The sequence below is a fragment of the Heptranchias perlo genome, chromosome 7 (assembly GCF_035084215.1).
Source record: "Heptranchias perlo isolate sHepPer1 chromosome 7, sHepPer1.hap1, whole genome shotgun sequence".
In the NCBI taxonomy this organism is placed as follows: domain Eukaryota; kingdom Metazoa; phylum Chordata; class Chondrichthyes; order Hexanchiformes; family Hexanchidae; genus Heptranchias; species Heptranchias perlo.
This window is the reverse complement of record NC_090331.1, coordinates 76299141-76324020: the sequence shown is the minus strand read 5'-3', so window position 1 is coordinate 76324020 and position 24880 is coordinate 76299141. Positions and strand designations below refer to the sequence as shown.

At 45.5% G+C, this 24880-nt stretch overlaps 1 protein-coding gene across 1 annotated transcript in view; it reads left to right on the top strand.

The window, feature by feature from the left end:
- Positions 1-15998, top strand: part of vps8 (VPS8 subunit of CORVET complex) — a 624186-nt gene extending 608188 nt beyond the window's left edge. Inside the window, exon 46 of the mRNA XM_067987929.1 lies at positions 11709-15998. Coding sequence (XP_067844030.1) covers positions 11709-11849 — 141 coding nt within the window. The 3' untranslated portion in view covers positions 11850-15998. The remainder of the gene's footprint in view (positions 1-11708) is intronic.
- The last annotated feature ends 8882 nt before the right edge of the window (positions 15999-24880 follow it).

Genomic DNA, 24880 nt, shown 5'->3' with positions numbered 1-24880 from the left:
CCACACAGACCAGGAACACCCCAGCTTCAACCTATGCTTTTGCTGATCTAGTTGGCCTCAGCCTGGGTGGCAGTAGGGGTGATGCAATTGGCCTCAACACTCCTGGACTTGGGAGTGGGAAAAAGAAACGTCCAGCATTCCTTATCACTATCCATTGTCATTTTCTGAAAAATGCATCTAGGAGGACAGGATCAGCCTTGCCTGTATCGCTCATGTACTGTCAAATAGCTTGCCAACATTCACGGTCCAAGTTCGCATTGCAATGGATGTCCATTTGCATAATGTAGTGAAGGATTACTGATGCTTGTGGAACCTGATCCCAGAATTAATTATTTTGGATGGTGAATCACCGAGGAATTCGCAGCCCACGTAATGATGTTAGCGGGACAGTCCCGAGCAGTAAATTTTCACAGCAGTAGGAATTAAATCATTGCAACACACTTCAGCTACTCATGCACGTCACTGATGTCACACACAAGCAAAAAAATTAGCATCTGACCCTGCCATCTCATCACCACCGTTAGTGTCATTCTGCAAATGTAGAACAATTCAATAACCGAATGGCCTCCTTCTGTGCTGTACGATCCTATGAAAATAAATTTCCATTTCTGTATTTCTCCAGGATTTCCGCTGATTTTCCACTGAAGTTACAGTGGGAGATCAGGAGAACCCCACAGAAATTCTCCCCCATAAGGTTTTATTGATTTTTCTCTTCTTTCCATTCTATGCTGCCCTCCGCCTCATTAAATTCCTCTGCCCAAGAGTGAGAACTGACAGCCACCTGCTCTCTGGTGTGTACCAATGCCCCTCTATTGGAAATGCAGAGTGACTGGCTCTGGGTAGAGTCATCTTCTGATTTGCCATTTTTTCCTCTCACACTGGGTAAGCACTGGATAAGCCATATTCTGCTCAGTCTCTCCCCATAATGGCACATCCACGATTGAGAATTCACCAGGTGGACACAAATTGATGTTCTGTTATACTGTGGCAGAAAACTGTGGAGCTGCAGCACATGGTTCCATCATTCAAAATATAATGTTTTTAAAAAATTGTTTGTTTTTGCACATTTAAACATAATAAATGTATTATAAGTAGAATTTTGTACCTACAGTTTACAATTTATAATTACAGTAATTTAATGCTACTGCAATAGACCCAGCAATGACACTGCTGCTGACCTAACACCCTTAACTTACTCAACGAATGTTGATGATTTCCTTGCCCCTGGAAAAAACTCTCCCCCAAGTCACTTACAATGGCACTTTCAAATTCCCAAATGTCTAGTCTTTGGCCCTCCGTTCACCACGACATTTCTGCAGCTATCGATCTGCTCAATCACACCCTCACCTTCACCTTTGATGCCCTTGTCCCCAATAAAATTCTTACACACTCTCACCCTGGTATAGCCCCCATCTCCGCACATTTAAGTCCAAGCGATGCAGACTTGAACGTTTATGGTGGACAACTGGCTTGGCCATTCATCGCCAGATCTGGCTGGACCATATAAAGCACAATCAGGTCCAGCTCTCCTCTGCCATAACTGCTCACTATTCCAGGATCAACCTGGAATGCAAAGATAGCCCTCGGCTACTCCTCCACTGCAAACCGTCTTCTTAAACCCCTCTCCCCTGCCCCCTCCACCCTCACCGCCAACAAACACGAGGGGCTCATGAACTTCTTTGTCACTAAGATGAGACTATCAATTCAGTTGCCTCTGCCGCTTCCCTCCCTTCCCCCTGCCCTAGCCCTGAACTCACATCTTTCTCTAGTTTCTCTCCCATCTCCTCTTATGCTCTCTCTGAGCTCATTTTGTCCATGAGACCCACTTCCTGCTCCTTCGACCCTATTCCAACCCAACTTCCCTTCCTGGCCCCCATGTTAGTTGATATTGTTAACAGTTCCCTCTCCTCAGGTACTGTAACCCTCCCCTTCAAATCTGGCATCATCACCCCCTCCTCATAAACCCACCCTTGACCCCTCTGTCCTTGCAAATTGCCACCCCATCTCCAACCTCCCTTTCCTTTCCAAAGTCCTTGAACGTGTTGTCACCTCCCAAATCCGTACCCATCTTTCCCACAACTCCATGCTTGAATCCCTACAATCAGATTTCCACCCCTGCCACAGCACTGAAACGGCCCTTATCAAAGTCACAAATGACATCCTGTGACTGTGGTAAACTATCCCTCCTCATCCTTCTCAACCTGTCTGCAGCCGTTGACACGGTTGACCACAACATCCCCCTCCAACGCCTCTCCTCCATTGTCAAGTTGGGGCTGCTCTCTCCTGCTTCCATTCCTATCTGTCCAGTCGTAGCCAGAGAATCACCTGCAATGGCTTCTCTTCCCACTCCCGCACTGTTATCTCTGGAGTTCCCCCAAGGATCTATCCTTGGCTCCCTTGTATTTCTCATCGACACACTGCTCCTCGGCGATATCATCCAAAAACACATCGTAATTTTCCACATGTACGCTGACGATATTGCAGCTCTACCTCACTACCACCTCTCTGGACCCCTCCACTGCCTCTGATTTGTCACACTGTCCGATATCCAGTATTGGATGAGCAGAAATTTCCTCCAATTAAATATTGGGAAGCCCGAAGCCATTGTCTTCGGTCCTGATCAAAAACCCCATTCCCTAGCCAATGACTCCATCCTTCTGTCTGGCCACTGTATGAGATTGAACCAGACCATTCGCAACCTTGGCATGCTAATTGACCCTCAGATGACCTTCCAAAACCATATCCACTCCATCACCCAGACCGCCTGCTTCCACCTCCGTAACATAGCCCGTCTCCACGTCTGCCTCAGCTCATCTGCTGCTGAAACCCTCATCCATGCCTTTGTTACCTCGAGACTTGACTATTCCAATGTTGTCCTGCCCGGCCACCTACCTTGCACCCTCCATAAACGTGAGCTCATCCAAAACTCTGCTGCCTGTATCCTAACTCACACCAAGTCCCGTTCATGCATCACTCCTGTACTCGCTGACCTGCATTGGCTCCCGGTCCGGGAACGCCTCGATTTTAAAACTCTCATCATTGTTTTCAGATCTCTGCGCTCCTCCAATTCTGGCCTCTTGCATCCCCAATTTTTAGTCCTCCACCATTGGCGGCCGTGCCTTCAGCTGCCTAGGCCATAAGCTCTGGAATTCCCTCCCTTAACCTCTCCACCTCTCTATTTCTCTCTCCTCCTTTAAGACGATCCTTAAAACCTACCTCTTTGACCAAGCTTTTGGTCACCTGTCCTAATATCTCCTTATGTGGCTCGGTGTCAAATTATGTTTGATAATCGTTCCTGTGAAGCACCTTGGGTCCTTCCACTATGTAAAAGGCGCTATATAAATGCAAGTTGTTGTTGTTGCCCAATGCATTGGATTTTTCTTTTTATTCGTTCATGGGATGTGGTGTCGCTGGCGAGGCCGGCATTTACTGCCCTTGAGAAGGTGGTGATGAGCCGCCTTCTTGAACAGCTGCAGTCCGTGTGGTGAAGGTTCTCCCACAGTGCTGTTAGGAAGGGAGTTCCAGGATTTTGACCCAGCGACGATGAAAGAACGGCGATATATTTCTAAGTCGGGATGGTGTGTGACTTGGAGGGGAATGTGCAGGTGGTGTTGTTCCCATGTACCTGCTGCTCTTGTCCTTCTAGGTGGTAGAGGTCGCGGGTTGGGGAGGTGCTGTCGAAGAAGCCTTGGCGAGTTGCTGCAGTGCATCCTGTGGATGGTACACACTGCAGCCACTGTGCGCTGGTGGTGAAGGGAGTGAATGTTTAGGGTGGTGGATGGGGTGCCAATCAAGCGGGCTGCTTTGTCCTGGATGGTGTCGAGCTTCTTGAGTGTTGGTGGAGCTGCACTCATCCAGGCAAGTGGAGAGTATTCCATCACACTCCTGACTTGTGCCTTGTAGATGGTGGAAAGGCTTTGGGGAGTCAGGAGGTGAGTCACTCGCCGCAGAATACCCAGCCTCTGACCTGCTCTTGTAGCCACAGTATTTATGTGGCTGGTCCAGTTAAGTTTCTGGTCACTGGTGACCCCCAGATGTTGATGGTGGGGGATTCGGCAATGGTAATGCCGTTGAATGTCAAGGGGAGGTGGTTAGACTCTCTCTTGTTGGAGATGGTCATTGCCTGGCACTTATCTGGCACGAATGTTACTTGCCACTTATTAGCCCAAGCCTGGATGTTGAATGAAACTGAACTCCAATAGTTTGGTTCCAAAATAGGTTGAAATGGACTTGGAAAGAAAGTGTTATTTTGTTTGAAGTGGAACAGCCGTGTACTATTTTGTTGACTTCATAAAAGGAACATAACAATTTTTATTAACAGGAAATGGCAATTTGCCCCAACAAGTTTGTCACTTTTTGATTGATCTTGGACCCACCTGCCTGCCTCATCACTATGGGATGAATTTTAACCCACGCGAACAGGCGGGTTGGGGGCAGGTGGGCAGTGAAAATACTCCCGGCTCCAACGTGCCTACTTCCGGGTTTGACCCAGACGTGTTTGGATATGCGCACACTTCTGACACCCAGAAATCTTTAAGTGCCGGCGGGCTGATATATAAAGGGCCAATTTAGGACTTTAAAATACTGTTAGGACTATTAACTGTTTGTGTATTCAGTTACACAAACCATTTTAACTTTTCCTGAACGTGTCTCCCGTGGCCTCTGAAAAACACCATGGAAATGGAGGCAAGTTGCAGCCGAAGCTCATTTGGACCTTTAAACCAGTGATTGACACGTGAAGAAAAGGTGAGTTTTTGAAGCAGGGCAGTCAGTTCTCTTGGACACACCTTTGGCTAGTGTCGTACACCCATTGTAACGGGTGGCATCAAGTCTTTCTGTTCATGATGAAGCACATGAAAGGGCGCTTTCTCAAAGGAGACTCAAGAATGGGGGTGGTGACAATTATAACATTTAATGTTCATGTAAGAAAAAACAAATATGAATGAAAATGGTGACATTTCACTACACACCCTTGTGCATACCTTAGTGATCATAAAACCTTACCCTTCCTCTTCCTATTGCTTCTACGCGGTGCATCCCCTGTGGCTTCAGCAGAGGTAGTGGCAGGTTGCTCAGGTCCCTGTCCTGACTGCTGAGATGCTTTCAGCCCAAGCCCTCTGGGTTTTGGAGCCCGTGAGGGCCTTGCCAAAGACTGCTCCACCTGCACCTGCGCAGGGGCAGTCTCTGTTATCGGGAGAGGAAGCAGCATTGCGGGTACTGGTTGATGGGGTGGGGGGGGGGGGGGCAACGGGTGAGATGTGGGAGCGCTTTGAGTGCAGTCCCCACTTCCATGTGTTAATTGTATGATTTATAGCAATTAGTGTTAATTGTATTCAGGTGATGGTATCAATTGGGGACTCTCTCGCCTTTTTATAGGAGAGCTTACCTCGGGTGAGCTGTGTGTGTAAGGGGAATCTCTGTGAATAAACGCTTGGACTAAAGACGAGGCTCCAGTATTCTATCCTTCACCACATTGCTGTCCAATTTTCACACCATGTCCTCTTTCGCTGTCATCCCTCTCCATGGCCACGGCCACATCACTCCAACTACTCTGCTGGACAACAGCTTGGAGCGCATCTATGACACGTTCTAAGGCCACAGCTAAAGTATCTGTCTGCCAGTTTAAGGTGGCCGAACAGTTGGCATCCTGAGTCCGCAAGGCTGTTGTCATGGGCTGAATGGCCTCATTTGTGAGCCGTGCTTGAAGTTCAATGGAGGCTGCCGTTCTCTCCATCGCAGACATTCCCGCACTTATCTGGGCCACCATTCTACTAATGTCGGAGATGGACTCCTCCATCCTCACTGCTATCGTGGAGAGTGTGCAAGGTATGTTGTCCAGTACCTCGCAAAAGTGCAGCTGTACCTCTATCATTCTCAATCTCAACAATGACCCCCGGGGTTCAGCATCTGCATCCAGCTGAGCAGAGCTAGGAGAGGAGTGTGCCCCCCCCCCGGTGCGGACTCTCCACAGCTGTCCCTGCCACCAGTGTCTGCTCGTGCTCACTTGTGAGTGGTGCATTACCAGGTGACAACACAACTATCTGCCTAACAGGGCCCACCAACGTGCCGGTATCTGCGCTGGTGCATGGCTGGATGTGATGTAATGGTGCGTCCTCATCAATCCTTGAAGGTCCTGGAAGAGAAAATAAAGCAATATTAAGAATCGTCACAGAAGTTAGTTTGCAATGAGCATACTGAGGTCAATCACTGATGACATCAATCCATGATGTGTGTGAAGGATGTTAAAGTTCTGTCACCAGCCGTTTATGGGTTGCCAGTCTAGCCATCTCCGACGGCTAGGCATTCCACCGTGCGGCTGACCTGCAAGGCCTCCTCCTCCGCCTCTGTCAGGGCCACTATTCATGGTGGCCTCTCTCCAATCCTATTCCTCTCCCGTGCATTTTTGCTCTCTTTTCTCCTACAAGGGGAGAAAGAACAGACGTGTGTGAGTGAGAATGATGTGGTCACCCGTTGGATGCATTGCTTTGGATGAGGCTGCCATTGAAAGAGATGCATCAGAGAGTGAGTATCAGACAGATTCATCACATTGCATCAGGATTGGGGTGAGTGGGAGTGGTGGGTTCACAAATGGGGAGGTGAGGAAGTGCACAAAAAGTGAAGGTAAGTTGATAATGAGACTTAAGTGGGTGTGAGGGGTGATATGATGGAGTAGGCTTGGCAAGACAGAGTGAGAGGGAGGCTAATGTACACCACAGGATCCAGGTGAATCAGTAACTGTACACACTTTTCCTGACCTGGTCAGGTCATTAAAGCGCTTCCTGCACCCACGACCTTGCCACCGTGCTCCTGCTGCTCAGCTGCTCTGCCACCTCGAGCCAGGCCTTCTTGGTGGCAGAGGCAGAGCACTCCCCCCTATCACCAGGGCACAGTATGCCCCTCCTGCTCCTTACACCAGCCAGTAGCAACTTAACGAGGAGTCGTCAAACCAGGGTGCTGCCTTAGTCCTTTGGTGCTCCATATCTGCAAATTTCTCCTTACTCAAAATCCATGCTTGCAATGGCCCTTTAAATACTCCAGCTCCCAGCACGTCATTCCGGTGCACAGTACACCCGCTGTGCAACTTGGGGACATGAAACCCAGAAGTTACATTAAGGGTCTTCAATTGAGTCGCGATCACTTTAGCCGACGCACACAAATTTTTCCGGGTTTCCCTCGTGACTATTCACCCCCCCTGCTGCTGAGTTCTCACCGCCATGTTAAAATTATGCTGTAAATCCCTGTATCCCCCCCCCACTCTCCAGAAAGAAGCCCATTTATACCATCCACTTCATCGGTTTCCCTAGAACCTTATTCCACTCTATTACGCTATACATAAGGAAAGTTTTGCCTTCTCACTTTAGCTTCTGTCCCTTGGTATTTGAACCTTTTGCTGGATCAATGTTGTCAATTCCTTTTCATAATCTTGAAAACTTCAATTAGATCACCTCAAAGTTTTTCAAAGGAATCATCAACTTCTTCAATAATTTAAATTCCCGATGCCCATAATTATCTTTGTTGCTCATCTCTGCACCCACTCAAGGGCAATAATATCCTCTCTATGATTAGGTTACCAGATCATACACGAGTGGCATAATGAGGCATTTCAATGTGATTTGCATAATGTCCTCGCAAACAGCTTAGATAAAAAGGTTTGTCAAATACTTTTTCATTGAGATGATTTCCCTTTAAAGCTCAAGGAGCATTCAAACACAGTACCAACTGGAACACTGCAGCAATGATGCCCATCATTCAAAAGACTACCCTCTTGTACTGTACTGTATCTTTCTCACTTGTAAACTGGCTTTCACAAAGATACTGTTATCAGTCCTTAAGGAGTTACTGGCACCTGGACGTGAAATGCATACTTTTACTTTTATCCTATATAAAGCACTGAATTCATTTTTTTTTCTTTTTCACAGAATTCCCTTTGAATCCTATAGTATCTAATCTTGTTAGTATTCTGTTCCATTGCAGTACTCAATATTCCGAAAAGGTAATGAAAGCACCACACACAGTAAAATAATATCTTAGCCACAACCCTTAAGCGGAAGTAAAGAGTTTTATCTTATATTTATAATACAATACACCGTCCCCACACAGTCTGTACAAACTGCTGCTTTTACATAATGTCAAATCATTTCTACAGAATAAATATGATGATTACACCAGAATGAGCAATTCTGCAGTGTTCTGCCTCCTATCTTTCTTCTGTGAGACACTCACTGGAAAAAATTTGAATGCAAACTACATTGAACTAGCCAGCTGTCACCAATTTAGACTCTTCACTAAGAGACCCCTCATCCTCTGGTTGCTTGCAATCCATGTCTAGTACAAATCATAGGTGACACCGACAGTGAGGGCGTCTACAATGCCCTCCATATTGCTTGAATTTACAACTGTTTTTCCTTCAAGTCAATAAGGGCTAGTTTCAAATGATCAGCCTCTGATAAAAATGTGTTATGTATTTGAATGGCAGACCAAAATTACTGGAAGACATAAGGATGAGATTGTCACAGACTGACTGCTGCTGACCAAAATCACGAGGACAAGGAACTGACTGAAAAAAGAATCAACAGCAATCATATTTATTTTTGACTCCTTGCATCCTTTTTTGGTGCCTTGCCTTTATTTGAAAATTGTAAACAATTTTACAACACCAAGTTATAGTCCAACAAATTTATTTTAAATTCCACAAGCTTTCGGAGGCTTCCTCCTTCCTCAGGTGAACGGTGTGGACCAACATGCCCGTTGCACTTGGATTTGCACTTGTCCTTCTCCTTACAGTGGTTGTCCATTTGTGGAATCTGGTTTATTCGGTCTGCTTCGTTTCCCACCAGCATATAAAATAAGTTGGAGTGCTTAACAATGGTCAAGTGGTTAATTTCTGGTCACAAAGCCATTTAATTTGGAATGAATGGCCTTCTTTTAATCCATGCCTTCTAATGCTCTTAGTAGTGGAGGTCGCCAGCTCTGAATCCCCTGCTGACCACACTATTCATTAATGATCTAGAAGGGACTAATATTTATAATAATATTGTAGGATTTGTCAATGACATTAAACTTTGCTGTCAAATCAAGAATATTTTGCAGATTGATAGCATTCAAGGGGATTTGGACCAATTAAGTGGATGGAATAAAGAATGACAGATGGATTTTAATTTGATAAGTTGTACATCATTTGTGGGAGGTGTAGGTTTGATAGACGAACTGGCCTTTTCACATTCTTTGCTTTCTAAATGTACACATTTCTATTTATAAAGTTCCAATTAACTTACCACCTGAAGTAAATTTACACATGGAAACAGTAAGATTAATTTACCTCTCCCACAGCCTGCCAGACATCAGACAGGTGCAGCATTCCCTACGTGCACCGTGCCAGTGAAGGGATCAGAGTGGCTGCATTTTCTGGCCAGGCCATGCTAATGGCCTTGTCGTCCTCCTGACAAAGGCCCATCTCCTGAAAGCCCTTTGCGCTAGGAACAGGCCGTACTCTAAGAACAAGGTTAGAAATTCCTGGCCACAGGCCTCATAGCCTGCTAGAGAGTAGCAGCCAGAAGACCCCAAAGCCTGAAGGTTGGAAGGAAGAAGGGGACCCTACCTGCAGCCAATCTCCACATTCAGATTGCTCCCGAGACCCTTGTAACCATGGAGGTTTACAACACAGAAGGAGCCCATTTGGCACATCATGTCTGTGCTGGCTCTTTTCAAGAACATTCCAAAACTAATTCCGCTGCCCTGCTCTCTCCATAGCCTTGTATCTTCCTCTACTTCAAATATTTATTCAATTTTCTATTAAAAGATGCAATGGTCTCTGCTTCAAACATTCCCTGTCAAAAAGCAATCCTTGCTGCATAAAGAAATTTCTCCTAACCTCTCTCCTTTCTCTCCCTTAGTGATCCTTTTACATTCATAACCTCTCATCACTGACTCCCCAATCAGAGGAAATAATCTTTCCCCATTCACTCTATCAAATCCCTTCATAATTGAAAAACAAAACCTCTGTTAAATCTTCTCTTGCCCTTCTCTGATCCAGTGAAAAGAATCCCATTATCTCAAGTCTTTCCTGATAATGAAAGTTTCCCATCACTGGCATCATCCTGCTGAACCTACACAGTACACTCTCTCTGGCTTTAATGTCCTTATTGCAGTGGGTTCCAGAAGAGGCCTGGCACAGGCCCCATCCTATGTGGGGTGCCCCTGGGTTTGAGCGCACCACGGGTGGACGCAAAGGAGTGTGTGATGAGAAAGCCGGGAATGCCCTCTTCCAAACTAAGGTTGCCAACTCTTCTGAATTGCCCGGGAGTCTCCAGGAGTAGGGCATGATTTTTAGAATCATAGAAAGTTACGGCACAGGAGGAGGCCATTCGGCCCATCGTGTCCATGTCGGCCGAAAAAGAGCTATCCAGCTTAATCCCACTATCCAGTACTTGGTCCATAACCCTGTAGGTTACGGCACTTCAAGTGCACATCTAAGTACTTTTTAAATGAGTTGAGGATTTCTGCCTCTACCACCCTTTCAGGCAATGAGTTCCAGACCCCCACCACCCTCTGAGTGAAAGAATTTCTCCTCAGCTCCCCTCTAGTCGTTCTACTAATTACTTTAAATATATGCACCCTGGTCACTGACCCCTCTGCTAAGGGAAATAGCTCCTCCCTATACACTCTATATAGTCCCATCATAATTTTATATATCTCAATTAAATCACCCCTCAGCCTCCTTTGTTCCAAAGAAAACAACCCCAGCCTATCCAATCTTTTCTCATTGCTAAAATTCTCCAGCCCTGACAACATCCTCATAAATCTCCTCTGTACCCTCTCTAGTGCAATCACATCCTTCCTGTAATGTGGTGACCAGAACTATATGCAGTACTCAAGCTGTGGCCTAACTAGTATTTTATATAGTTCTAGCATAACCTCCTGCCCTTATATTCTATGCCGCGGCTATTAAAGGAAAGTATCCCATATGCCTTCTTAACCACCTTATCTACTTGTCCTGCTACCTTCAGGGATCTGTGGACATGCACTCCAAGGTCCCTCTGTTCCTCTAACCGCTCAGTATCCTCCCATTTATTGTGTATTTCCTTGCCTTGTTTGCCCTCCCCACATACCTCACACTTTTCTAGATTGAATTCCATTTGCCACTTTTCTGCCCATCTGACCAGTCCATTGATATCTTCCTGCAGTCTACAACTTTCCTCCTCACTATCAACCACACAGCCAATTTTTGCATCATCTGCAAACTTCTTGATCATGACCCCTGGTTTCAAGTCCAAATCATTGATATATACCTCAAAAAGCAAGGGACCTAGTACTGAGCCCTGTGGAACCTCACTGGAAACAGCCTTCAGTCACAAAAACACCCTCTACTCTTTGCTTTTGGAGCAGTGTAGAGGGAGATTTATTCTGTATCTATACCTGACCTCTGAATTTTTGATAATGACAGTGGTTACAAAAATTGATCACACACTCCATTCCTTCTTAGGAGCATAAAAAGCTCCCCTCCTTCCAAAAAGTGTTGGTCCTTCAATATCCCTTATAACTGCAAACCTTGAAGTAGTATTGAGTCTGCTTGCTCTAAGAACTGAACAGATGGAGCCTTGCCATTTTCTTGCATACAAGCTATTTATTACCTCCTGCAGTTTGAAACTTTAACGGCTGATGTGCTAACAGCATCATTAATGCTCTTGCTTTCTATTTGTTTTTTGCAGCTTGCAATTCTCACAGAGCTCTCTCGCAATCGAAGCAGTGACAAGCACGGCCTACTCCATCCTGGTTCAGTGGCAAACAGCGTCTTCCAAAACGAGAACTTCCAACTGCGTCTGTCACCGCCTCCGGTCATCGAGGACTAGCGTTGCAGATAATGTTTGTGCAATCAAAATGGACTGAAAATTCTTGACATATACCACACTGTTTGCATTATGATTTAATGCTAAGACTGAAAATACTAATAGTTCCTACATATCCTTTAGTTCTTACATATCTAAAACTGATGTTATTAAATAATAAATGTATGTTCTATGTTTCCTAGCTGTTTATTTCTTAGTATTTATGGAAGGAGTGGGACAATTGAATTTTTCCACTTTCTGCAGAGACAGTAGCGAGCAAACCCATAGCTCTCTTCAGATTTACCTTGATTTTTTTTCTTATATAAACATTTTTAGGGCAGTGGGTCAAGGGAGATATGGATATTTTAAAACTATTTTTCTCCACAAAAGATGCTTGTCCCTTCAACAGTGTTTCTCCCCCTCCTCTCTTGAAAGCACCAACTCATGGTAGGGTACAGTTCCACAATCACTAACCTTCCCCAGAACCTTATACAGCTGACCATTCTTCATGTCTGAACTGAGATTGTAAGAATTAACAGGTCATACAATCGTTCATCTACCTTTTCCAACCTTTCCATAGGCAGAGGAAATCCTATCCCATGGGGAGAAACACAATCTAAACCTGCCCTCACTAATTTTGACACATGCATACTCGATAGTAAAGAGGAATGGGAACCCTGGCTATTTTTTGTTCCCCCTTCCTATCTCTCAAGGCTAATTGCAGCACCCACTATTGTCCTGGCTGCGACCAACTAACTCAGACAGATAAGGAATCTAACAGGGGTGAGAAAGTGCACATTCTTCAACAGCAAAAGATATTCCAGAGATATCAGGTTGCCTCAATCAGAACAAAAGTGATTTTGAAATATACAAGGATAGGGAGGGAATGAGGTGAAAGGTACATGAAAAGCTTTTACATCACTTGCATATATTCCCAGTCATCGTGTGAAAGATATGCACAGCACAACTAAAATTAGGATTATCTGTTTTTGCATACAGAAACTGCAGTCCACGCTCTCCTCCGGCCCACCCATCCCACGCCATAAATGTGGGGCTGTTTAAAAACATTACTGGTATCCTCCTTGGCACTGCAGCATCAACAATGTGAATGTGTAAAAGGGAAAAGAGTGACAAAGGCAAATATGGGTCCCTTACAGGATGGGAGAATTTATAATGGGGAATAAGGAAACAGCAGAGAAATTAAACAAATACTTTGGGCTCAATTTTCCAGTGAAGTAGCGGGGGCAGGGGGGCTCCGAAAATCAGGGAAATCTCTTTCAGGTTCGGAGACCGGCTCCAACCCGCAGACTTCCGGGTTCCTCGTTGACGGGCCCCTCCCGAATGCGGAAGTCCCACCGGCAATTAAAGCCAGTGGGATGATACTTTACATATTTGTTGAGGTAGTTTAAGTACTTGAAATACTTAATTTTCTTCACATTTTGGCAGGGGTATGATTTTGAAGCATCCTCAGCGTGTTTCCCGTGCTGTGGGAAACATTCCATGTTGCAGCAAACGTGTTTCAGCCAGCAGCCAGTGGGAGATTCAAATGCTTAATTGACTAATGGGGAGAAAAGGTCACTTATTGCAGCAAGGCAGGCACTCTGTTATTTCAGACAAAGTTTTCGCTGGAAGATCTTTGTGTTTTCACTGAAAATTCTCACTTTCCACTCAAAATTCTGCTGTTCAAACATATTTACCTACCAAGCGGAGCCACTCAAACTCACACTGTCAGGATGGAGGGCGCCATGGCTGCATTCACCACTTCATCCGAGGACGTGCAACATCACCAGCCTCGCCAGGCATGGCATCCACCTCCGCCACGTGGAGCTCCACAACACTGCTGCGCCACAGGCACCTGCACAAGAGCACAGAAGGCAACAGATAGAGCGACGTTGCAGGAGGCACTACCTTTGCCACAGGGTCCACAGACCGAGGCTCAGCTTCCTGGACCTCTCTGAGGAGCAGTGCATACGGAGGCTCAGAGTCAGTTGCCAGGTAATCGCAGACATCTGCAGCCTCCTTCATGCTGAGCTGCTCCTGGCTGGGCCGAGCAGCATCTCCTTACCTGTCGCTGTCAAAGTCACTACTGCCCTCAACTTCTTCGCCGCCGGATCATTCCAGGGTGTCACCAGGGTCTCTCAGTCGTTTGCATACAAGTGAATAAGGCAGGTCACCGACGGCTTGTTTCGCAGGGCCCCGCAGTACGCCAACTTCCCCATGGACAACCTCAGCCAGACAGAGAGGGCAGTGGGATTCCACTCTGTGGCTGTCTTCCCACGGATGCAGGGTGCAATTGATTGAACCCATATAGCAATACGAGCAAACCCCACTATTTAAGAAAGGAGGCAGAGAGAAAACAGGGAACTACAGACCTGTTAGCTTGACATCTGTAGTAGGGAAAATGCTAGAATCTATTATAAAGGATGTGACACTTAGAAAATAATAATAGGATTTGGCTGAGTCAACATGGATTTATGAAAGGGAAATCATGTTTGACAAACCTATTGGAGTTCTTTGAGGATGCAACTAGTAGAATAGACAAGGGGGAATCAGTGGATGTGGTGTATTTGGATTTCGGAAGGCTTTTGATAAGGTCCCACTCGGGAGGTTGGTGAACGAAGTTAGAGTACATGGAATTGGGGGTAATATACTGGCATGGATAGAGAATTGGTTAACAGACAGAAAACAGAGAATAGGAATAAACGGGTCTTTTCAGGTTGGCAGACTGTGACTAGACTCTAACACGCCTGGCTTGCTGATGTCCCGGGAAAGCGCGATGAGCATCACACCTGTAGTTTCTTACTACAGTTCTCGCAGGGATCGGTGCTTGGGCCCCAGCTATTCTCAATCTATATCAATGATTTGGATGAGGGAACCAAATGTAATATTTCCAAGTTTGCTGATGACACAAAACTAGGTGGGAATGTGAGTTGTGAGGAGGATGCAAAGAGGCTTCAGGGGGATATGGACAGGCTAAGTGAGTGGGCAAGAACATGGCAGATGGAATATAATGTGGAAAAATGTGAAGTTATCCACTTTGGAGGAAAAACAGAAATGCAAAGTATTTTTTAAATGGTGAGACATTGGGAAATGTTGATGTTCTGGTGTATCCTTGTACATGAGACACTAAAAGCTAACATGCAGGTGCAGCAAGCAATTAGGAAGGCAAATGGTATGTTGGCCTTTATTACAAGAGGATTTGAGTACAGGAACATAGGAACAGGAGTAGGCCATTCAGCCCCTCGTGCCTGCTCCGCCATTTGATAAGATCATGGCTGATCTGTGATCTAACTCCATATACCCACCTTTGGCCCATATCCCTTAATACCTTTGGTTGCCAAAAAGCTATCTATCTCAGATTTAAATTTAGCAATTGAGCTAGTATCAATTGCCGTTTGCGGAAGAGAGTTCCAAATTTCTACCACCCTTTGTGTGTAGAAATGTTTTCTAATCTCACTCCTGAAAGGTCTGGCTCTAATTTTTACACTGTGCCCTCTACTCCTAGAATCCCACATAAATAGTTTCTCCCTATCCACCCTATCTGTTCCCCTTAATATCTTATAAACTTCGATCAGATCACCCCTTAACCTTTGAAACTCCAGAGAATACAACCCCAATTTGAGTAATCTCTCCTCGTAACTTAACCCTTGAAGTCCGGGTATGATTCTAGTAAACCTACGCTGCACTCCCTCCAAGGCCAATATGTCCTTCCGAAGGTGCGGTGCCCAGAACTGCTCACAGTACTCCAGGTGTGGTCTAACCAGGGTGTTGTATAGCTGCAGCATAACTTCTACCCCCTTGTACTCTAGTCCTCTAGATATAAAGGCCAGCATTCCATTAGCCTTATTGATTATTTTCTGCACCTGTTCATGACACTTCAATGATCTATGTACCTGAACCCCTAAGTCCCTTTGGACATCCACTGTTTTTAACTTTTTACCGTTTAGAAAGTACCCTGTCCTTTTTTGATCCAAAGTGGATGACCTCACATTTTCCTACATTGAATTCCATTTGCCACAGTTTTGCCCATTCACCTTATCTATCAGTATCGCTTTGTAATTTTATGTTTTCATCTACACTGCTTTGTAATTTTATGTTTTCATCTACGCTCACCTGACGAAGGAGGTAAGCTCCGAAAGCTTGTGATTTTCAAATAAACCTGTTGGACTATAACCTGGTGTTGTAAGATTCCTTACATTTGTCCACCCCAGTCCATCACTGGCATCTCCACATCATACAAAACCACCAATCTTTATGTCATTGGCAAACTTAGATATGAGACTTTCTGTGCTTTCATCTAAGTCGTTAATAAATATTGTGAATAATTGAGGCCCCAACACAGATCCCTGTGGGACTCCACTAGTCACATCCTGCCAATGTGAGTAACTACCCATTATTCCTACTCTCTGTCGCCTTTCGCTCAGCCAACTTCCTAACCAAGTCCGTACTTTTCCCTCGATTCCATGGGCTTCTATCTTAGCTAACAGTCTCTTATGTGGGACTTTATCAAAGGCCTCTGGAAGTCCATATAAATAACATCCATTGACATTCCCCTGTCCACTACTTTAGTCACCTCTTCAAAAAATTCAATCAGGTTTGTCAGGCACGACCTACCTTTCACAAATCCATGCTGGCTCTCTCTGATTAACTGAAAATTCTCGAGGTGTTCAGTCACCCTATCCTTAATTATAGTCTCCCTTCCCTGGTACGATAGATCATTCAGGCAATCAATGCAGTTCTTAACAAGTTGCCAGGAGACAAACAAGAGCTGCCCGACTTGACTTTCCCTCCACTCTTTGCCCAAGGAGCTTAATGTAAAGGTGTCACTGCCTGGTGGGCCCTCTTTCTTTCCAGTGACTGCACTAATGAGAGAAAAATCCCTGCTCCCTCATCCACCAGTCTATTTGGACTCTGCACAGGATTTCTTGGTTATCTGAAAATGCCACTCCTTTGCTGGACTTAGCCAATGAAATGCAAGCTGAATTTCTCACAAAGTATGAACAAGGAAAGAGCATTGGAAGAGATTTAACTGATGGGTGGTGGGGTGGCAGGATGGAACTTAAGATGGCAGAAAGTCTGTGGGGCACAGTCATTAAGAATTAATGTACATTGTTAATATGTCAACAGTTGCCTGGTAACTGATCACATTCCAAATTGGGTTGTGGATCTTGTCAAGTTCCAGGCATCTCTTGATAATACAGTGAAAAATCACTTCTAATGGGCCCAGAGTTACGGAATCACTGATATTGTTGCAAACTCTAGGCAGATAAACAGAATATGTTGAAGACAACTAATGACTTGCAGCAGTGGCAATCTGCCAAGAGACTGATGGGGAGAGAGAGAGAACCATTTGGAAAACCATTATCATGCTTTATTGATAGCTGTCGAGTTTGAGCCTTATTATCACTACATAAGACTGCCGTTAAGGGGCCTATCTAGTAATCCCATTCTTTGAGCAATCCTTTTTGTTATGGTTGCAGAGTACTTCTGCAGCAGTTAATCCACAGGGGCTGGAGTGGAGAACCACTAGATGAAATTAGGATGAGTTATTTGCATTCTCGTTATTGTATGTTATTATACTGCCAGGAGGCAAAATTTACTCACACCTACTGCGTACAACTGTTAATTAGAGTGGACGGAGATATTCATCCAGCCCACTCTCCAGCTTTATCCACCGACATGTGACCAACTTAATGTTCCTGCTCTTTCCAATACATCCATCATAATCAACAGAAACCTGTTGATTACATTTTCTGCAAAAGGCTAGAGGCATAAGAATATATGCATGCAGACAGCTCACTACAGGAAGTTAAGCAAACCAGCATCTATCATGTAGCTTCCATTGCCCACCACCCACTGTTTTTTAAAGGGCATTATTTTCATGATATAATGTCACAGCATATTATGGGATGAGGCATTCCTGTGGTGCCATCACACAGGGGTTAGCGTAAAGGTAATGCAGAATCTTAATCTGGCCCTCTCTCAAGCAATTACTGGTGACTTTATGATAAGGACCCATTCACATGCCTCTCATTCTTTGTGTTTCAATATTTAGGCCTGATCCACAAGTACCTTTTAACTAATTGGAGCTCAACAGGGACATTGATATAAGAGTAAAGTAAAGAAGAGCAATTTTCAACTGCTGGCTGCCCGTTTCTTGCCTGACAGCCAACAATTGGAATTGGGGTTGGAAAAGCAGCATTTCAGCTGCCCCATTAACACCCGAGACAAACCCGAAGCAATTTTCAGACGGGCCTAGCACTCCTGTTCCTTCCAGACCCTCAAAAAATTCCAGCCTGTTTGAGACCTCCCACCTGGCTCCATGAGCGGGCCGACCGATTTCCCACCCTCCCACAACCAGCGAGCTGCACCCGCAGCTTGCCAGTGGCATGTTAATGAGATTGGAGCCTCAAAATGGCTGGGGCCTCACGCCGGCAGTAACGGGTGGGTGGAACGGCCACTCCGCTGATTTCACACCCGTTTTGGGCATTGCTTAAAAATCGCCCTCGACGTGTTAATTTCTCATCTGTCAAGTTGAAAGAAAAGAAATTCTGTAGAGTTGTCAAGATCTGATAGAATGGGCTTTGACCGTTTCATCAGAAAGAAAGGGAAAGAGGGGTTCCATTTGATGGGACGCCAGCACCAATACTGGGACAGAAAGGAGCTGTCCCCCTGGGATGGGCTGCACCTGAACCAGGCTGGGACCAAGGATAAAGAGGGCTTTAGAAAGGAGCTTAAACCAATAAAGGTGGGGAGAGGATTCAGATAGAAATAAAAATACAAGTGAAAATAGCCTAAAGATAAGAAAAAGGAACGAAAGTGAAGTCCAGATCAATAGTGTTAAAGGTAATATAAATGCTTACGGTTGAGAAAAAAATATAGGAAATAGGAACAAAATAACTGATATAAAAGACGAGTAATTAAAAACAAGGAGCTTGATAAGTTAAAATATGTGAGAAAAACAGCATCAGGGCAAAAGGGCAGGGTAGGGTCTGTTGCCCAAATAAGAGTTTTATACACTAATGCACGTAGCATAAGGAATAAAACAAATGAATTAGAAACGCAACTTCAGCTTAAAGTGTACGATGCAGTGGCCATCACTGAGATCTGGGGCGTCATTTTAGCACCCACTATCAGGTGCGTTCCTGGCGGGGGGGCTCTGAAAATAGGAGAATCCCGGAGCGGGACCGGAGCCTGCCCCAAACCCGCGCACTTCCGGGTTCCCCGCTGACGCGCCGGCGTGCGCGCGCAGCCCCCGCTGGTGGGAATCCCGCAGGCAATTAAAGCCAGTGGGATGCCACTTGAAAGTATTTATTTAGGTATTTCAGGTCATTAACTGACCTGATTAAGGGATTATGTGAGGAGGGGTGGGATTTTACAGCAACCTGAGACTGTTTCCCACACTGGGGGAAACACTCCCAGTTCAAATGGACGTGTTGCAGCCATCAGCCTGTGGCAGCTGCAAAGGTCCATTTGACAGGTGGGGTGGGGGGAGACCCTCACTCGTTGCAGGAGGCCACTCTGTCACTTGGGACAAAGTTTGGCCTCCACCACCCTCCTCCTGACAATCAAAGTCACCAACTTGCACACTTACCCCGGTGTCCAGACACATGTACCTACCTTGCGGACCCCCTCAGATATACATCTTCCGGATGGGGGCCGCCGTAGCTGCAGTCATGACCTCCTCGGAGGGCGAACAGCATCACCAGCCTCGCCGGCCATGCCGTCCACCTCTGACACGTGGAGCTTCACAACACAGTGCTGTGACACATCAACCTGCACAGCAGGAGGGAGGGCTACCGCAGAGAGAGATGCATCGCAGAGGGCACTACCCTCGCCACAGGGTCCACAGACCGAGGCTCAGCTTCCTGGACCTCTCTGAGCAGCAGTGCACACGGAGGCTCAGAGTCACTCGACATGTAGTCGTGGACATCTGCAGCCTCCTTCATGCCAAACTGCTCCCGGCTGGCCTGAGCACCATCTTCTTACCTGTCGCTGTCAAAGTCACCACTGCCCTCAACAACTTCTCCTCCGCATCCTTCCAGGGTGCAACCGGGGACATCGCCGACGTCTCTCAGTCGTCTGCACAAAAGAGCCCTGAAAATACACCTACACCCACTCTGCAGTGACACAATGGGTGGCATCAGTTGTGGGTCTTCATTGTGATCCTCAGGAAAGGGCATTATTGCACAGACCAGACAAGATTCGCGAAGACGTGACAGTAGTGGTGCCAGTATAATATGTGATGTGAGTTGGTCAGAAATTCAATATAAGTAACAACCATGACAAACCCTCAAACACCCTTGTGCATCCCCTTCATGCTCACGACACGTTTGCCTTAATCTGCCTACTGCACATATGTGATGCATGCCCTGTGGCTGCAGCACAGGTAGTGACAGGTTGAGTGAGGCTGGCCGTGAAAGAGATGCATGAGAGGGTGAGTATGAGATAGAGCCATGAGATTGTATGAGGATTGGGTTGAGTGGTAGTGGCGGGATGAGTACTGGCGAGGTGAGTAAGTGCAGGTAAGATGAGGATGAGGTTTGAGTGGGTATGAGGGGTGATGTGACAGAGTAGTGTTGGCAGTGCAGAAGGAGATGTGGATTGGGGGCGGTGATGTGGCAGACGGAGTGTAGGGGACAGAGTAAGTGTACTCACTGTGGCTGACCTACTGAGGTCATTGGAGCGCCTCCTGCACTGTATGCAGGTGCGCGATATGTTGGTGGTGCTGGTGACCCCCTCTGCCACCTCGAGCCAGGCCTTCTTGGTGGCAGAGGCAGGCCGCTTCCTCCCGCCCGCCGGGGGGAAGATCTCTGTCCTCCCCCTCCTCCTCACCCCATCTAACGATACCTGGAGTGAGGCATCATTAAACTGGGAGCAGACTTCCCCCTGGGCTGCTCCATGCTGTGATTTTTTCTGTTTGTTGCAGCATCTGTCAGTGGAGGACTGCCCCTTTAAATAGAGCTCCTCCAGCTGACAGATCTTACTACGCATGCGCAGCCCGCCCGATGCTCAGATCATCAGTGGGGAACCCGGAGGAGCAGGTAAGTGGATCCAATTAGTGGATTGTCTGCTACAATCGCGCTGGAAGCTGACTAATTTCACCGGGCGCGTTACCCACGCGCCCGATAGCCCCCCCGCCGAGAACCCGCAGCCCTGCTAACATCGGGCCCCTGGTTAGAAGCTGGGAATGACTGGGAGATATTCCAGGTTATAAAGTCTTTAGAAAGGACAGGGAAATTGGAAAAGGAGGAGGAGGAGCAATATTGATAAAGGACACTATTATAGCATTAGAAAGAGGAGATATCAGTAAGGGTGAACAGGCAGTAGAAACTCTGGATAGAACTGAGGAATAGAAAAAGATGTAAGACTTTAGTGAGAGTTGTCTACAGACCTCCTGATAGCAGTGATAAAGTAGCGGGCTGCATTAACACGGAGATCAGAGACGCTTGCGCCAAAATCAGAGCGGTTACAATGGGAGGCTTTAATTTTCGCATAGACTGGGAGAAGCAAAACTGCTCGTCCGAAAGGTAGTGAATTTCTTGAGTGTATTTGAGATAGTTTTCTGGATTAATATGATCTTGAACCAACAAGAGAACAGGCCATATCAGATTTAGTGAAGACTAATGACCCTGAATTAGTCAGCAAGTGAAGTGAGGGCGAGTATAAAACTAAAAGTAGGGGTTATACGAATGCAAAGAACTGTAGAGATCCCGCAGACTGGGAAAGATATAAAGAACAGTAAAGGGATACAAAGAAAGTAGTAAGAGCTGCAAAAAGGGAATACTGGGAAAAACTTGCGAGGGATATCAAGGAGAACACTAAAGGTTTTTACAAGTATATTAAGAGAAAGAGGATGGCTAAGAGTAATGTAGGCCTCTTAAAGACAGACACAGGTGATATTGTAATTGAAAATCAGGAAATGGCAGACTTGCTGAATACCTACTTTGTATCGGTCTTCACGGTAGAAGAAGAGGAAAAAGTACCAGAGATACGAGGAAAACGAAAAATAAATCAGGGGGAGAAACTTACCAGATTTAATACAAATTTTAAAATGGTAATGGAGAAAATAACGAGACCAAAGATGGACAAATCTCCAGGACCTGATGGTTTTCACTCCAGGGTATTAAAAGAAGTAGGTGAGGAAATTGTACATCCTCTAGTCATGATCTTCCAAAACTCTCTTGATTTAAGAACTGTCCCCTTGAATTGGAAAATTGCCAATGTCACTCCACTATTTAAGAAGGGTAGGAGAGACAAACTAAGAAATCATAGGCCTTTTAATCTAGAAGTTACTAGAATCTGTTATTAGGGACAGAGTGACTGAGTACTTGGACAAATATGAACTGATCAGCGAGAGCCAGCATGGATTTGTAAAGGGTAAGTCATGTCTAACGAACCAAGTTGAATTGTTTGAAGATGTAACTTATGTGGTAGATAAGGGAATGTCAATGGATGTTATTTATATGAACTTCCAGAAGGCATTCGATAAGGATACACATAAGAGAGTGTTAACAAAAATGAGAGCACATGGAATTGGGGACAACCTATTGACATGGGGAGAGCACTGGTTAGGAGATAGAAGACAAAGAGTAGGATTAATGGGTACGTACTCAAATTGGCAGGATGTAACTAGTGGTGTGCCTCAGGGATCTGTACTGGGGCCTCAGCTTTTCGCTATATCTATAGATGAAGGAATAGAGAGCTGCATATTTAAGTTTACTGACGACACCAAGTTAGGTGGCACAGTAAATAGTGTAAATGAGTTGCAATGGGACATTGATGGATTAAGTGAGTGGGCAAAACTGTGGCAGAAGGAGTTCAATGTGGGGAATTGTGAGGTCATCCACTTTGGACCTAAGAAAGATAGATCAGAGTATTTTCTAAATGGTGAGAAGCTAGGAACTGTGGAGGAACAGAGAGATTTCAGGCTCCAAGTACATGAAAGCTAGTGGACAGGTACAAAAAATAATTTAAAAGGTTAATGCAATGTTGGCCTTTATCTCAAGGGGGCTGGAACACAAAGGGGTGGAAGTTATGTTAGTTATATAAAGCTCTGGTTAGACCCCATTTAGAGTACTGCGTTCAGTTCTGGGCAACGCATCTCAGGAAGGATATATGGGCCTGGGGGCAGGGGGGGTGGGGGCGCAGCGCAGATTCACCAGAATGATATTTGAGCTAAAAGGGTTAAACTATGAGGACAGGTTCCATAAACCAGGCTTGTATTCCCTTGTGTATAGAAGATTAATGGGTAATCTAATTGAGGTGTTTAAGATGATTAAAGGAGTTGATAGGGTAGATCGAGAGAAACTATTTCCTCTTGTGGGGGAATCACCTTAAAATTAGAGCTGGGCCATTCAGGGGAAATGTCTTCTTCACACAAAGTGTGGTGGAAACTGGAACTCTCTCCCCACAAAGCTGTTGAGGCTGGGGGGTCAATTGAAAACTTCAAAACTGAGATTGATAGTGATCAACAGGATATTTAACCATGTCATTGTTTGTTTTAGATCTAGATGTCGGAGATCAAGTCAGAGATTGTGAGATTGTTCCTGTTTAATGCATGTCCAGCATTAGGACACAGAAAATGGCCTGCCACAATTTTTTTCAAGCTTGCATCAGCTGCACCAAGCAGTGCCCCACACAGAAAAGCCATAATTATTAATGAATCTGCCACAAATTGTTTATGTACCAACACAAATTAATCATCTTTTAATGTCTTTTCATAGAAATAAGAATTTTTCACATTTAAATAAAGAATCTAGATGTTGGTGCTTCTCCTCTCTTTGAAAAACTTGCCATTTCGCAGAGATAAATGCACACAGCAAAGGAGCCTGCTTTCAAATGGAAATGAAGAACAAGTGAAGCAGCAGAAGTAAAGGTCCAAGGGCCAGCGACTGTTATACAACAGATAAGTCATTTAGTAATGAGTATCACGTAATAGTGTAAGTGTTAGAAAAGTAGTGATCAAAATGATTGCCACTAGTCTTGCACAGTGGTTTGAGAAAATAATGTAGCCGTAATGAAATTAATTGCATTTTGGTAAGGGTAGGGTATTGCAATAAAGCTTGAAGTATCTGGATAAGGGACCTGGACACAAGGACTATTGCTTGTTCTTAATTATAATTACTCTGTTACTTTCAGTCCCCGTTGACTTCAGAATGATTACAGTCACTTGCAGAAGAGTCATTGACCTAGAAATTGGAATGCGCTACACATGTTTTTCAGACGTGAAACGGGCATTTAAGGGTCTTATACAGCAGGCGGTGCAGGCGCCCCTGTCCTGCACCCGAAGTGTGCCACCCGCCCTGCTGGATCAGGTGCCCCATAAGCGTCCAGGCGGCTCGCTGGAAGTATTCAAAAATATAATTATAATAAAATAAGAGTTCTCGCTGGTTGTAGGGCCCTTTCGTGAAATTGGTCTGCCCCAGTGCCTGACTTGCCATGAGATAAATTCTCCCAGCAAATCATGATGCTAACAGTCAGGAAGGAGCCTGGAAAAGTGCAATGTAAACGGCTCATCCCTTCCTTACAGGTTAGTTGCTAGTTTGTGCTTTTAGGCTGCTGGTCACGATCTGGTCCATTTTATTGCTATTTTCTCTGTTCCACTATTGATTTGTAAGTTCTGTGAACAATTTTTTGTTGGCGCTGGACTGCTTGTCTGCATTGTGCAAATATTTTATTTCACTCAATAAGGAGGCTATGTCACCTGCTGCAGCCATAACTGGAGCCCTTATCCAGGGAAAGCACAGAACTGCCTGTGGCTGTCAAGGTAGCCGTAGCCCTTAACTTCAATGCCACAGGGTCATTCCAGGTAGCAGCAGGCGCCATAAGCAACATCTTGGAGTATGCTGTACACTACCGCATCAAGGAGGTGATGGAGGCTGTCTGCTCCAAGAGAAACACCTACATCTCCTTCCCGATGAACCAAGTGAAGCAGGATGATAGAGCACTGGGCATTGCAGGCTTCCCCAGGGTTAAAGGGATCACAGAGTGCACTCACATTGCCCTGTGCCCTCCCCATCACCAACTTTGCATCTTTCTCAACAGAAAGGGAT